The 14,696-nt window shown below is 40.7% G+C and overlaps 1 protein-coding gene across 3 annotated transcripts in view; it reads left to right on the top strand.

The window, feature by feature from the left end:
* Window positions 1-14,696, top strand: part of itpk1b (inositol-tetrakisphosphate 1-kinase b) — a 42,403-nt gene that overhangs the window by 9,202 nt on the left and 18,505 nt on the right. For all 3 annotated transcript variants that reach the window (XR_006845444.1, XM_046413247.1, XM_046413245.1), the window contains exons 4-6: window positions 4,004-4,129; window positions 8,269-8,386; window positions 14,494-14,592. Coding sequence is in view for 2 of the 3 variants with exons in the window: in XM_046413247.1 (XP_046269203.1) it covers window positions 4,004-4,129; window positions 8,269-8,386; window positions 14,494-14,592 (343 nt within the window). In the remaining variant the exon portion in view is untranslated. The remainder of the gene's footprint in view (window positions 1-4,003; window positions 4,130-8,268; window positions 8,387-14,493; window positions 14,593-14,696) is intronic.

The following is a 14,696-nucleotide window of genomic DNA, read 5'->3' as shown; positions in this document are numbered from 1 at the left end:
GCACAGCATACAAAATAAATCATTCATCACGTCTGTCTGCACTGTGCACACAGTCTCTCCCTGGGCCAGGTAACAACAAAGCGAAAGCCGGGTGAGGTTAGATCCAGCTAAGGGCAACCAGAAAGAGACATCTAAAGGGTGAAGCAGCTCTATGGCCAGAGCACATTAACCCACAGAGACAAACAACTGCCTCAAACAATATACAGTTTGTGTTCACCATACTCATACACAGCTATGTTGAAAACTGAAGTACACATATGAGGTCAGACCCTGCTGTTTGTTCTAAATCACCATTCTTAGAGTTCCCCAGGGTAAAGCTTGGGCCCATCATGGAGCTACATCAAAGCTGAAAATATACTGGCCCTGACCCACGGTCTCCCTCCAGGAACCGGCATGTTCTCTGTGCTGTCCATCACAACCATAGCCCACTGCTAGCACTCAGTCCCAGGGGGACTTGCAAAGACGTCAGCTGACATTTCTGCTTTCAGCATTTAGCAGGACATCAGTGACTTCACTGCTGGGTTTTTGGATGAGCTCTAAAGCGGGGTCGTTCTGTCTATGCACAGGCAGAGGAGAGCCTCATCCTATGCGATGTGTCTTTGCCAGTGGGTGTTGACCCCCATGATGTAGAGTCCTGTTTTTGTGAAGGGGCCAGGCTGAGGATGGGCCCTCTGTGTTGTGTAAGCAAGAGATTAAAAGCCATGCCTCAATAGAGTACAGACACATTCTCTTCCACCCGCCTCTGTCACACTGACAGACCTAGCTTGACAGAAAGCAAAAGCAACTGCTTCTGTTTTTACCAGCCTGCTGTACATCACGCCACTGGTGAGTCCTGTCACCACTGCTGCTCACAGCAGCTACTGTTAGAGACACAGTGGTAGTTTACCCACAGGTGTCAACACCTTTTATAAGTGTTGAATTGCCATCGCTGTGTAGTTAGAGCCATGGCAGCTTGTTTATGAGTTTTAGGCATCTGCCATATGTTCACACCTCCCATGTCAACCGAGTGTTTCTTGATAAACCAGCTGGACTGCTAAGACACTGAGTCACCAAACATCTGTAGTTTGGCTTTAAACCCAGGCTCTACTTCTCCAGTTTGTTATCATACTGGTTAGGGGTCTGCCATGTCATATCATTCCCAATAATACGTTGTAATTTTATATAATGCCAAGATAAGGGCAGTATTCCGACTAGTCCGTTCCAAAGATTTCACAGCAACCACAAGTAACTGAAAGTAAAAGTATTATTGCTACCAGCAATACAACAAACCATGTTAATATGTAAGACATGAAAGAAGACTGTAACAAGAAAAGGGATAACAGAACAAACTTATTTTACCATCTCAAGCAGAAGCACCAAGATGATTTGATTTTGGAGATACCTTGCTTGATATGATATATACCATCAGATGATCTGAATCTGAGTTTTCATTTGCTGTTTATACCATATGAGCTATCCTTTAAGCATCTCTGGTGTACTGGGCCATATTTATGTGGCATATTCTCTCTATCTCTCAATCATCCACAGACAAAAGACTGTGGTTATTTTCCACAAGTTTTTTATTATGTCCCAAAACTATACAATTTTCATTCATTTGCTGTGATAGAGGATTTTATCCACACCCACATTTAACCTCAGGTTTTCCTTAGCACACTAGTACAGATTCACTCCATCTGTAATGTGTCTAAAGGTGTCAGTTGTAGCAAACCTGCTCGAGTCGTTGGACACTTTCAGACTCGTTGCCCTGTGTTCATTTCTGTAGCTCCTGTTGGTATGTTACTTTTGAGCTGTTGGGCGTGTTTCCACAGGCAGGAGCAGTGAAGTGTGTAGGAAAATGAGATCCAACAACGTTAAGATGGGCCAAGAAAGATTTGCCACATTGATGTAACATAAAGAGCCCTTAACAGAATACAGCTTGACTTGAAAACTACAGGGTGTGTTGCCATGTCTTTGTGTGTTGTCATACTGTACACACATGTATTATGCGTGGAATGGTTTGTGCGTGCTTACTGAAGAAACGCCCACATGTTCCATACCAGACTGACGAGAACTTTGAACACAGCCTTTAAATACAAGTTGGACATTTTTTCTTCTTGATGACACCAGTGTAAAGATCATGGGTTCTAAATCATCTGACATCTAACAGATTTACTACTCTGTGCAATTGACTTATCAGGGCAGGACCAAGGGTAAGCTAATTAGTCATCCAGCCATCACACCTCTCACAATCATTAACCAGGAAATGTTGGCTTTGACTATGACCAACCCTGAACCAAATGAAACTCTGTACCGTTTTACAGTTCTTGCATTGATTCACATTGGTGTGGCTAAGGTGTATCCGCTCTCGGTATGCTCACTCTCAGGACAGCACAAAGGACAGTGAGGTCCTGGCCAGCTTTGGCTTATTTGCACAGGTGTTGTTGTATTATCTTTTGTCTGTAATGATTAGGTGATCTATTTGCTGATTCGCTAATGAGTTGGGTATGACTGTATTATGCAACAGCAGCACTGCAAATAGTTGAAAAAAAAACCCAAACAGTCACAATTTCAAGCTCCCTTGCTTTTGGTGATGTTAAAAGGTGTCTCTCACACACAAACCTAACTCGACTTCCTCTGTTAAAACAAACTGGACATGTTCAGTCAGATTAGAGGCCTTTTGTGATTCAGACTCAGCAGACTGACCTATAGAGGATCCAACATTGGTTGCTAACGCCTAGTACCTCTCCTTTATCTTTTGTAATGTTGATACATGCGTGTTTGTGTGTGTCCTATTACATTTGGAGAGCTGCTTTGACTGCTTGTGAACTACTTGGCCAGGGCAGTCAGTCTTTTGGGTTCAGTAAACTTCAAACGAATGCTAATTTGACGGGTTCTCAGCGCCTATTGAATATGTTCAGCGACACAGGAGGTCTGACCACAGAGAGAAGGAGAGAGAGACAGAGAGAAAGAGTTTCTAACTCATTGTAAAATAGATGACACCAGAAATAAACCCTGATGGTGTAATTCAAAACAAATAGATCTCTAGCTGCACCAAAGTTGCAACTATAAATAAAAGACAAGAAGATTATTTAGAACCACCCCGATCCTGTTTTAGAACCAAAAAAAAAAAGAAAAGAAGATACAAGTCAGTTTCCGAGAGCACAATTGTGAGATGGGATTCTTCCTCTTTCTCATACTAAAAGCAACCCATGACACAGAAATATTATAACTTGGAGTTATTTATTATAGTACCTAATGCTATACATACTAAATGTACATAATACTAATAAATTCAGCAGTTTACTATATGTGCTGTATATTGTTTTCCTGCACTGATGACAGTAGTTGTTAGTCAGGCAACAAGGTCAGAGTAGCCAGTGATTCAGTGTCATACATATGGTAATTTCAGAACATAATATTGTCTCCGACCTAACCTGCCGATCAGTTCATGCCTGGTGTATGTTTAGGTCTACAGTGAAACAAGTGCATATGCTAATCTTCCCTCTCGGAGAAACAGTTTATCCAATCGTCCCACATAAAAATTTAGTTTATGACTTTGTTAACCAACTGCAGACAGCAATACTTTGGGGACACTTAAGGAGACCACTTTGGAAAGTCTGACAAGTCCTCACTCGAGGTCTGAACAAAACAGTAAAATGTACTGTTGGCTTTTCCATTATATAGCTGCAATACTGACATAGTTTTTAATGAATCAAGCAAATACTCTGACCATGAGGCATTATGGAAGAATAATACTTCATTAGTATTTATTAAGAATGCTATTTTTCTTGAACATTTGCACATTTTTATTGCGGTGATATGCCACTGCACCTTTATTAGTCACAAAAGTAATAAAGTGCCATGCTTTACAAGGAAGAGACACTTTGCTGTTATGAAATGAAACAAAAAAAGACTTTCAGCTGGTAAACCATTTTTAAATGCAATCAATGAATACCTGAGATGTTTAGATGTTTTTTCCCCCCTCAACACAACCTTTGACCAATGGCTGTCCTTCTCTCCTTAGCTGGACCTCAGTCAGCCTCTGGAGGATCAGGGTCCACTAGATGTTATCATCCACAAACTGACTGACCTCATCTTGGAGGCTGACCAGAATGATTCACAGGCTGTGCTGCTGGTGCAAAGAGTACAGGTACACATTTTGTCTTCACTCACTTCCCCTGGGGATTCGCATGTGATATGAAGAATACAAGTTTAGAGGTCTGGAAAAGTGGGGAAAATGAAATCAGTCATTTCCACTTCTTAACCCACTAAACCCACTAAATAACCCACTAAATATTTACATAATTACACAATTTATGCAGATATGGGAATGTAAGAAAAACATTTGTTCAGTTTCAACTGACTGTGTAATCACTGTTAGATTTGTTCCATGCTTTGTCGTTTTAAATATTTGAGCACAACAGTTCATTCTTGACTTTGGGAGCAATATCTGTGGCAAAATTCACTTTTCTCAACTTAAAAGACCACTTACTAGCTTTTTATAAGCTTTCAACTGAATCTCACTGCCTTCCACAGGCATGATATGTAATACCGGCTAAGCTCTTCAGATACTGTTCTAAAAAGTAGTGTGAAGCTCTGGATAGTGTTGTCTGTAACACAGCAACACTGCTACAGGCAATAAACAGGGATAACAGAATTTTTATGTTTATACATAAATGTCTCCGTTCAAGGAATTAAACAGACAGGCCAAGGGTACTTAACCTTAGTTCCAGAAACAAAGGACTTAAGCAGCTATATATGAGCATGTGGTGACTCATAAAACCTAAATGTTGTCACTAAAAAAATACTTGAAGATTTTTTTTTTCTTCCTCCTTCTGAAGTGAGAAAAATCTCACATGGACAGCAGGTCACAGCTCCAAATGTGGCACTGGGAACACACTTCAGAAACTGGTGTGTGTCTCTGTGTCTGTGTATTCATTAATCTGGCATTGCTATACATGGCGTGAAAATGAATTTATTTTCCAGCCCTCTCTCTCTCTCTCTCTCTCTCTCTCTCTCTCTCTCCCCTCCCCCCCCTCCCCCCCACCGTCTGACTCAGAGAAGCTGTAATCATGATCAACATCATGCGATTCTGTCATCGTGTTTCTGACTGCTCATTTAGAAACAGGATGTCAGTGTGGAGCAATCATCCAAACAGCAGGAGCCGGTTAATATTAACTATTACTATAATATTTGCACACTTTTATGGCACTACAGACCATTTTGAAACATATGCAAATGCCTTGTGTTTTGTAAGGAAATGTAACTAAACTAGACTAACTAAAAAGAACAAAATAATTTTACTGAAAAGTAGATCCTCACGTTCTACAGATGGCAGAAATGGTGAATGTGTGCAATTGTAACAGTGGAATCATGCATCTCTAGTTGTGTGTCTTTGATGTGCTTCAGTATCATAAGTTACAACTTTCCAACAGCGATGCATAGCCTTTATCACACCAGTGTTGTCACACCAGTGCTCTGCACCAGTGTTCATGGGTTTAACTCTGGTCACTCGTTGTTTTTTTTATCTGCAAGCAGCATCATAGCTTCTTAGCTGTCAAATGCTGTGTAGTAACCAAAAAGTGGCCTGTTCATGTCCAGCAGCAGCCAGGGTTTCTATCAAGCACATTGCAGGTGAACTTTGACCCTCTACCATCTGAGCCTCGCCTAACACAAACACCTGCCACTGTGTCTCCGCCTCTTCTGTTGTGTCCATCACCTCTGTAAAGGATGGCACCCTTTAAATGTTAATACCAACTATACAAACCTTCTAAAACAAGCAACCGAAGGAGCCTTTTTCTTAGTGCAGAGGAGCGATGGTTTCAGTCCAACATTGTTCTTCTCTGAGTCACCAACTTAAGCCTGTGACTGTAGATTAAGTATTAGCTGGAAAATGTGCAGCTCAGCTGTGTGACTCCGTCCTGTTGTAACCTGCTTTCTGTTCTGGCCATTAACCTGAACACAGCTGTCATCTGTGATTACATTCTTGTTACAATATATTAGCGCATTTCTACTATGACACAGCTGTGATCATAAATAACCTTTTGCGTGATGGAGAGAAAAAGCCTTCCTTTTTAAAATGACCTCTTTGCTTTAAACAAAATGTCAGGCTGGGCTGCTCCTGATGATTCAGTGACCTGACGTGGCAGCCATGTGTACAGTGAACCTGAGATATATGTTAGTGTGATTATAGGTGCAGTGATAATCACTGTTATTGGTGTGAATGCTGGAAAAATTCATAGCAGCAGTAGTTCTACTATCAAAATTTCTTAATGATTCTCCCATCATGTTTTTTTCTTTCGGCACTGAACTCCTTTCACATTTTTCAACATAGAAACTTCATTCAAACATCTTCATCTTCATCTAAAAATGGGACACTCCAACTATTCTCAGTCATGTCTTTTCATACCCTTTCAGACCTCGTCCACTCATTCATAATTTGAGCTCAAATCTCCATTCAAAGTTTCAAACATTTGCAACACTTGGAACTTAAACATTGATTCACCTTTTTCTTATCGTTCATAGTTTTAACAGAATCACAATTTTAAGTTTCATGCAATATTCAGCGCTTGTCAGATTTTTACTTTAAAATGTGTGTGGGATGAATTGTTCAGAGCTAGCGCAGATGGCACGAGATGTGAAATCTTTTTAAAACGTCTTTCTTGAGCTTGTTTTTATTCCCACAAATTTAACTCTTTGTACGATTATTTTTGCATCAGAACATATGAAAATTTGTTCTGATTCTACATTTGAAAGTTAAAGTCACAGTTGTAAAATGTTGCCGACATTTATAAACACTGTTAACACTATTGTACTTGCATATAGGAACAAACATAAACTAAGTTTCTAGTCTTTTAGGCTTCTCTGTGATTGACAGGTTATGTTATTCAAGCTCATGTGGTAAATCTCAACCATCTGGTACAAGTGTTAAAACATTATTTTCCACTTCAGGTTTGGTGCCTGTGGCGTCACAGACATGGCTTAAAGCTAGTAGCACACATTAGATCTTCTGCTGACCATATTTTGCGAGTTTCTTTCCCTACTGAAACAAATCTGCCCGGAAAAGCTATCAGAAAATGTGCAGCCCTAACACCCACTCTCTCACAGCCACGCTGACATCCGTCTGGCTCTTTTCCTCTCCGACACCTGCTGGCCAGTGCTCATCTCCCTCTCACCTCCCCCTCTTGCCTGTATTTAAATGTATTTCTTCCTCTGAGACGCAGACATCAGCAATTGACAGTCCTTATCAGCAGAGTACTCCTCTAAACTCCTAGAAGATTAATTTGGATTTATTTTTGGCTGCAGCATGTTTACGCTTACATAACCATTCAACTGGCTTTGATCAACACTACTTGTTGGATCTGGGCAAATCCTACAGATGTGTCCTTCATGTCAAGGCAAAAGCATTTGTTTACATGCCACATATGAAAGTATATGTGTATTTATAATAAGAGTCATTTCACAAATAGGCACCTTGTCTCCTGAAGTATGTGTGTGTTTTTAGTTTAATGCAAGTGTGTGCAACGCGTATGGAGCTGTGGCGTGGTGTTTTAAGGGACCGTGATGTGAGCAGACAGGCTGTTTGTGTAATGTACAGGCCAGCCAGCTCCACCTGACAGCATTTGTGAGTCAGTAAAAATTGCTTGGAAGGATTTGCTAGCAGAGAAATCCACAGAGCAGAGATGGAAATGTGGAGGGAATGGAGAGCTGCATAGTGGAGGTGAGGTGGTATGGGGACAGAGCCAGAGGAGAGCCGAGAACAGAGAGGGAGAGCGGTTATGTAAAACAGCAAACCTCACGCTGACCCAACAGCCGGCCATGCAGAGATGTAGTGATGTAACCTCCACAGAACCGCTGGCATACATCTCATGCTCTATCTCACACATACAGAGTGAGGCATGTTGACCCTGCAACTCAGTGTTTGTATTTGTAGTTTGCCTACTTTGATATGTTTGTTTAACTTTTCTAATCTATCAGGATGTATTTGTTTGTATGTCATGTGTCATGCAACACACACATACACACACACATTTTTCCCATTATTTCCACCACTGTTTCATTTGTCAATCATTTTTCTGATCAATAAATGAACAGTGTAATCTAAACAGTTTCAAAAAACAGAGACAAATGTCAAAGAGCCCATGGAAACATCTTCAGACAACTTCTTTAATTTTATTAATAGTCCATAGGCACAATGTTGTGCAATTTTGTTGTGCAAGCTATGGATGATGAGTGGTTTTCCATGAATGATGAGTGACTTTAACAATTAATCAATTGTCTGCAATTCAGGACTACATTGATGCCCACCCTGAGACCATCGTCCTGGACCCCCTTCCAGCCATCCGGACTCTGCTGGACCGCTGCAAGTCCTACCAGCTCATCCACAGGATAGAGAGCTGTATGCAAGGTAAGACGTTTCATGTAACTTAGTGACTTATTTATTTATTTATTTTTTATCTTTGAGGTTTCGATTTTGCAGTTATTGTGAAGTTGCAACTGGTTAAATGTGGAGGGGAACTACTTGAAGTACTTTCTCAAAGAGACCCTATGCTGACCTTTGAAGGAGCATGGAGACCTAGAAGTCCACGCTGGAGTAAGCTGTGATATAATGTGGTTAGCGATTTTATGTATTGCTCTATAAATACGATTCAGCATGCAAGTGTGGATGGTACAAATACATTCCCTTGAAACTGACTGTTTTAATATGTTCATTACTTCACCAAGCTTTCACCTTGAATTATTTCAGAACTCATACAAGTTTATACGCAGTTACCAGTTCATTAGGCACAAAGATCTAAATGTAATGCAGTCTGATACTGCAGGCAAGCCATAAATCCTACTTTCATGAGGTTTATAATATTAAGTTTTGTTGAAAGTGTTTTAGATTACTGTTAATTCAATTTAATGGCCATTTTGGCAGCTACAGATATAGTAGAGTTGTATTTTAACACATAATACTGAGAAGTGTATTTTGTCCAGTCCTTTTGATACGGTAGACTAAATATTATATACTAATATATACTTATACAGTTGTATATTAAACATTAGTATATTGCTCTACATTCCAACAGCACTGCAAAATGCAACTTCCAAAATGTCTCTAAAACAGTTTCAACAAAAAAAACAAATAATACGCCATTAGTTTTGGTTTATTGTCCTCTATAAACTGGCAACTGATTGCACTTTGCAGTGTGACCTATCTTCATCTCTGTGTATAGAGTCAATACATGACGTGTCATAGGTTCATATTGAATAAACATTAGAGTCTCTGCTCTTCTCCCAGTCCTCCTCAATATTCTGTAAAAGCAGAAGCTGTCTAAGCTAAAAAAGGAACTGTTGAATCCATGGATATGTCTTCTACCTTACTTAACATGTTTAATATTATTTTTAAAAGGACAGAGTTGTGATAACTGCTGGTTGTCTGTCTTTCCTCTTCGCTACCAGAAGGGACACATGGATAACATGTGACAGCGCAGTCGCCCCTCGTCTGAATTATGTTACACGATGCTTCCGAGCAGATGTTTAATTATTACCGGTAGAGTGCTATGCTGATATCATAATTCCTCTCCTGCCTCTCATGCAACAAATGCACCTCTCCGTTTCCTCCTTTCTGAACCCAGTATGAACTTAGCTGTTTGTGTTTCTCACTGAAAGGGACCAGAACTCGCCTTCGAGTCAGTCCAGCAAAACCTTCCTCTGTAGCTGATAGCGCCTTTTGGCCGGAGGCAGAGAAATGCACTGATGACAGGATCACATTCTCTGCCCGCGCACAGTAAACACACCTGTGACTCATCCACATTTCCTTTACCCGCATACATGGCAGAGAACATAAACCTTTTAAGTACTTCTTCACCAAGCGTCCATGACTCTGTGAGCGGCTGCAGCATGGTGTCAGAGTAGCGGATCAGAGGCGTTTCAGCATGTCGGCAGTGTCATGAGTTTCTTAAAATAGAGCCACAAGAAGACGTCTTTTTATCCAAACGGGCGTGATGGCTGTTACGTAACAATGCATATAAGCTGCAACACTCGCTTAGTGTGTGTATTTGGTTTGAAGAGGAAGATGGCTCACTGGCTGCATTCATAGGAGACTTTTTTTTTTTCCACCATTCTGCTTCTGTTAATGCAAATTGTGCTCTCTGCTCACACTTAGGCCTCCATTCCAAACCTCCCTGACTGCTGTTATTGTAGAAAAAACATGTGGCCGTGAATAAATGTGCTCTCTTTCAATAAAAAAAAGAGTGACTAAGAGATCTCGGTTGAGGTTGGAGTGAAATAGAGGATGGTGTGAGAGTATGGAAAGTGTACCTTGCCTTCTTAGGCACGGCCACTTCCCTCCTCCTTATCAGCGGGGGACCATGGAGTCCTGGAGCAGCTGCCAAGGCAACCCAGTACTAAAAGGCCATAGAGAGGCTTCCATGCTTCACTGTCTGCATGACTCAGAATAGTACTCAATTGGAGGAAGCACTTGAGGTACGCTTGTGCTTTCTCTACAAAACCGTATTTTATCACTTGAGTGGTTGCTCGATGTTAAATGGCCCCAGTCACAGTACATTTAGCTGTTCTGCTCTGAATTGTTTAAATGAATATAAACCTAAGTGCAAAAATTAGCTCGTCTTGATGTTATGTTTGATAGAAAATAGCCAGACAAGAGCCACACGAGCGCTAATGGATCAGCGTTGCTGAATCATAGTCATGCTCACTGGGACTTTGGCTCTCCTTTGTATGTGCAACTTGGTTTTGTGTTTCCTACGTGACCCAGCGCAAGGTAACTGTTTATGTTACTTAGTGGAATCTTCTGGTTCCTGTGTACGCTTGAGTTTTGATATCTTGGACTGTTTTTATAGACAGAAACCGTCGTCATGTCAACTCTTTTATGAAACGAAAGCCTCTCTCAGTGTTTTAAGCTGTAAGTCCTCTTCAGCTCATAATAAAAGAATTCCCCTTAATACAAGACTGACAGACTGAAACCTTCCTGGGTTAATCTGATGGTATCAAGGTCCCTGTTTTAGCATACATCTACATTCCTGCAAGGACTAATGGAACAAGTGTCCTGTTTATGCAAGTGATCAATATTTAATCAAAGTTGCAGCATAAGAGAGACAAACACTGAGACACTTTAAGACTCAGACACTTGTCCACTGAGCCAAGTGGGCAGACAGGATTGCTCTAAATAGAGCATAAGATTTCCTGCCTGTCAGAGTTGATCGTGTTTTGTCACAATCATTAAAGGATGAATATCTCATCAGAGGAGTGCAGGATTTAGCTTTTGTGCGAAAACGGAAAACGAAATTTTTCTTCTGAAAATGTATGACTCATAGTTGTAGTTGAGAGCGTGAGCTTCTTAGAGCTTGATACTGAGGAAGGATGGGGTTTCTATAGTGTGAGCTCGCAACAGTAGAGTTCGGCCTTCCACCTAAGCAGCACTGTACCTCATGAAGCTTAATGTAACTTGGGAAGATATCTGAATCTTAAGTGTTATAACAGGCCTGTTGAACAATTTGTTCTCTGTTCATTCTCAGGCGCACCAGTAATTGCTTATAAGTTTGCAGTTTATATATTTGTATGCCTGAATATTATGTAACAGAGCAGACAGAGGGGAAAATTCAGCGGAAGTCCAGATGAGATAAAAGAAGAGAAACACAAAAAGCAGAGTGACTGGATAATGACATTTAAAAAGTATCTCATTGCAGATTCCCGTAAACGTCGTCCTCGGCTCCGCTTGGTCTGCTGCAAGCATGCAGTGTTTAGACAGAGCCAGATTGATCCTCGCCACCCTTTCCTCCACCCCCTCAGCCCTAAAGTGTCAAGCCAAGCATGCACACTATTACAAACTTGGCCACACTCTCCACTATTTCCCGCTCTCTTTATTATAAATTCTTAACTTGGAGCTTGAAGTGTTTTCCGTTTGACAAGTTGTAGGTCTTTTGATGTCTTTTTTTTGTTTTGTTGTTGTTCGTTTGTTTGACAAAATTTAACGCCATCAGTCTTTGGGAACACAGTGATGTAATGGGGATGTTTTTCCTACCAGACTGTTTTCTGAAAGACATTATGCTGCTATTCCTGTCCTGGTAAAATAACAGCAGAATGACGAACTTGGTTGTTGCCAGTGCGGAGATGACTGATGGGTAACCCTCCAGGCTTCCAGCTCCCAAAAGTGACTGGCTGCAGAGCCAACAGTGGAAAAGATCCAGCTGCACAGAGAAAAGTTACAAAGCACAGTACAGAGAGAATAAGTGCGTTCTGTGTTTGTTATTTAATAGTGAAAAATAGAACCCTTTGAACCATGCTCGATCTGTTGTTGATTGTTTCAGGATTTATTCCTTTTTAAAGTAAAAACAAAAGGAAATTAGTTTTGTGCATAGTGGTCATAGTGCATGTTGAGATACAGTGGAGCAATTCTTTCATTGAAGGGCATGTCAACGAGGCAGGTACTGCAGGGATTATTCCTGTTATTATGTCTTATGTCTTGTGTGTCTACAACAAATAATACAGTAAACAGAAAATAGAATAATAGTCTCCCAGGACCCACTTTCACTTCTTACAGTTGCTTCTTTTATTAAACACTCCAAATCTTAGAAACAGTACTTACAGCAAAAAGATACTGAATTAAGCATCATAGAGAACTAAGAAAACCAGCAAATAATCACACTTAAAAAAATAAAATGTGAATCTTCAGCTCCTTTAATTAAAAAACAGCAACATGAAATTTGAATCTATTGTCAAATTAGTTTTCTGTCAATCAATTAACAAACTAATTGTTTCAGCCGTCCTTGTGCAGATCTGTTATGGTAAAATGAAACTTGACACTGAATAAGATTTAATGTTTATGCTGTCTGCATCAGCTTTCATTGTCTGGTTTTGCTAAGAGTTATTGTGTGTACCTGCTGTTTCTGGCTGCTGTGGGAGCTGTAAATGTGTGTGGGGCCCAGTGTACACCCAGAGTTCAACACTCAGCATTTGAAGTAAATGCAGGCAAATGAGATTCTCCTGACCTCAGCACTAGCGGGAGCAGAGAGTCCTGCCATTGCTGAGGCCCACAGCACACAAAGACCGGTGCGTTTCTATTGTGTTTTTGTCATTAGCAATTTGCCAGCTCCTGGTTTGGCCCCCGTCACTGATTTCCTGTGGTGATATCTCCAACCAGCTGCCTTATCGCCCCCATGTACCTACTGCAGAGGGGAAATTACAGAAGGCAGAACATTAATATAGCTTGAGGTCTGATATGGCCTAAGTATGTCGAATCTGCCGGATGTTTGTTGTTTTTAGTGTTATCGGAACTGACCGAGCAGCCGATACAGGATGTGATGTAAAAATATAATGTAAACAAACATGATGTGACGTAAAAGCATGGTGGAGATGGATGAGAAAGAGGAGTGTTTGTCCTGGCCTCTGCTGTGTTAAATTGAGGTAGGGCCAAGTTAACACTATGCAAGTATACCTGTTTTGTTTGCGGTTAGGGTTAGGCAGTGAGCCATCTGTTAGGCCTGTCAGTCAGGCGATGTTTCTGATGACTGTGTAAAGTCCTCAGCTGATTAGGTTTGCCTGTAATTCCTTGTAAGATTGTGTGTCTTCCTGTATTTCAGCATTTTCCTGTGCGTGTGGAGGGCAGGGGAGTTTGGGAGGAGCAGAAGGTCCTGGCAGCTTTCTGCTTTATTTATTTGGACAGGAGTCATTTGTCCCCCTGGGCCTCAGATGGCCTCTGCTGCGTTTGTTGTCTAAACCTGAAGCAAGGATAAAATAGAAATACATGAACAAATGAAGTTAAATAAGGTTTGTCTGCGTGTGTGAGAGACTCATCAACTCCCCATTTCGAAACAGGTCTTTAGCATTAGTGCTCAGACTACAATAGGATGTGCTGCCCTTCATTACCGCCTAAGTAGGCTATGGATAATAACTGAAAGAATAGCTTCAAGCGCTGCTATTTTAGGAAAAAACAATGAACATAAATCACTTTGCAGTAAAGCTGTTCTCCAGGGATCAAAGTCTGGCAATAGACCTGTTTTTAAATGTTTCCACTCATTTACTTTAAAACCAAGCAGTCATTACTGTCACAAATCTGAAATTGCACCTTTTGTACATGAATGATTGTGCTGATTGTGGCCTGCTTTGTTCTGACTACACAAACGTAGTTAGCAAAGTCTATCATGGGAATTGATGAAATGTGTGTCCAGAGTGTAAATTGAGTCTGAAATCATTAGTTGACTGACAGAAAATAGACTGAAGGCAGTGTTTTTCTATATTTTATATACTCATAAATTGAATATTTTTGTGGTTTAGACAACAAGCAATTTAAAGATGTGGCATCTGGGTCGTGGACTTTTTTCAACGTTTCTTTTTCAGTTGGATGTTCAGTTGGAGTAATCATGAGTTGCTCTATGGACGTCTGCACTAGTGGAAATATCCAACACTCTTCATCATTCTCTGTTTAACTGAAACTTAGGACCATTTTTAAAAGTTTTTTCTCTCTTAACTCTACCAATTCCCATCACGTTCTTTTACTTCTCTTGTTATTAGATGAGAGGATTTGCTCTCCTCCATTCATGGTCCTTAACACGGATTGCAGCCCAGACGTTCTGGAGCAGATCAAGAGGCAAGGACTGACATTCCCGTTCAGTAAGTTTTTTTTCTTACCTCAGTCAGACATTCACCACTAACACTGCACTGCACAAGCTGTATTTTGGAAATTTTGTTGTGTATATTCACTACCTGTCACACAT

This window comes from Scatophagus argus, chromosome 15 (genome assembly GCF_020382885.2).
Source record: "Scatophagus argus isolate fScaArg1 chromosome 15, fScaArg1.pri, whole genome shotgun sequence".
In the NCBI taxonomy this organism is placed as follows: domain Eukaryota; kingdom Metazoa; phylum Chordata; class Actinopteri; family Scatophagidae; genus Scatophagus; species Scatophagus argus.
Note: the sequence above shows the minus strand (reverse complement) of the source record. Positions and strands in the feature narration are given on the sequence as shown.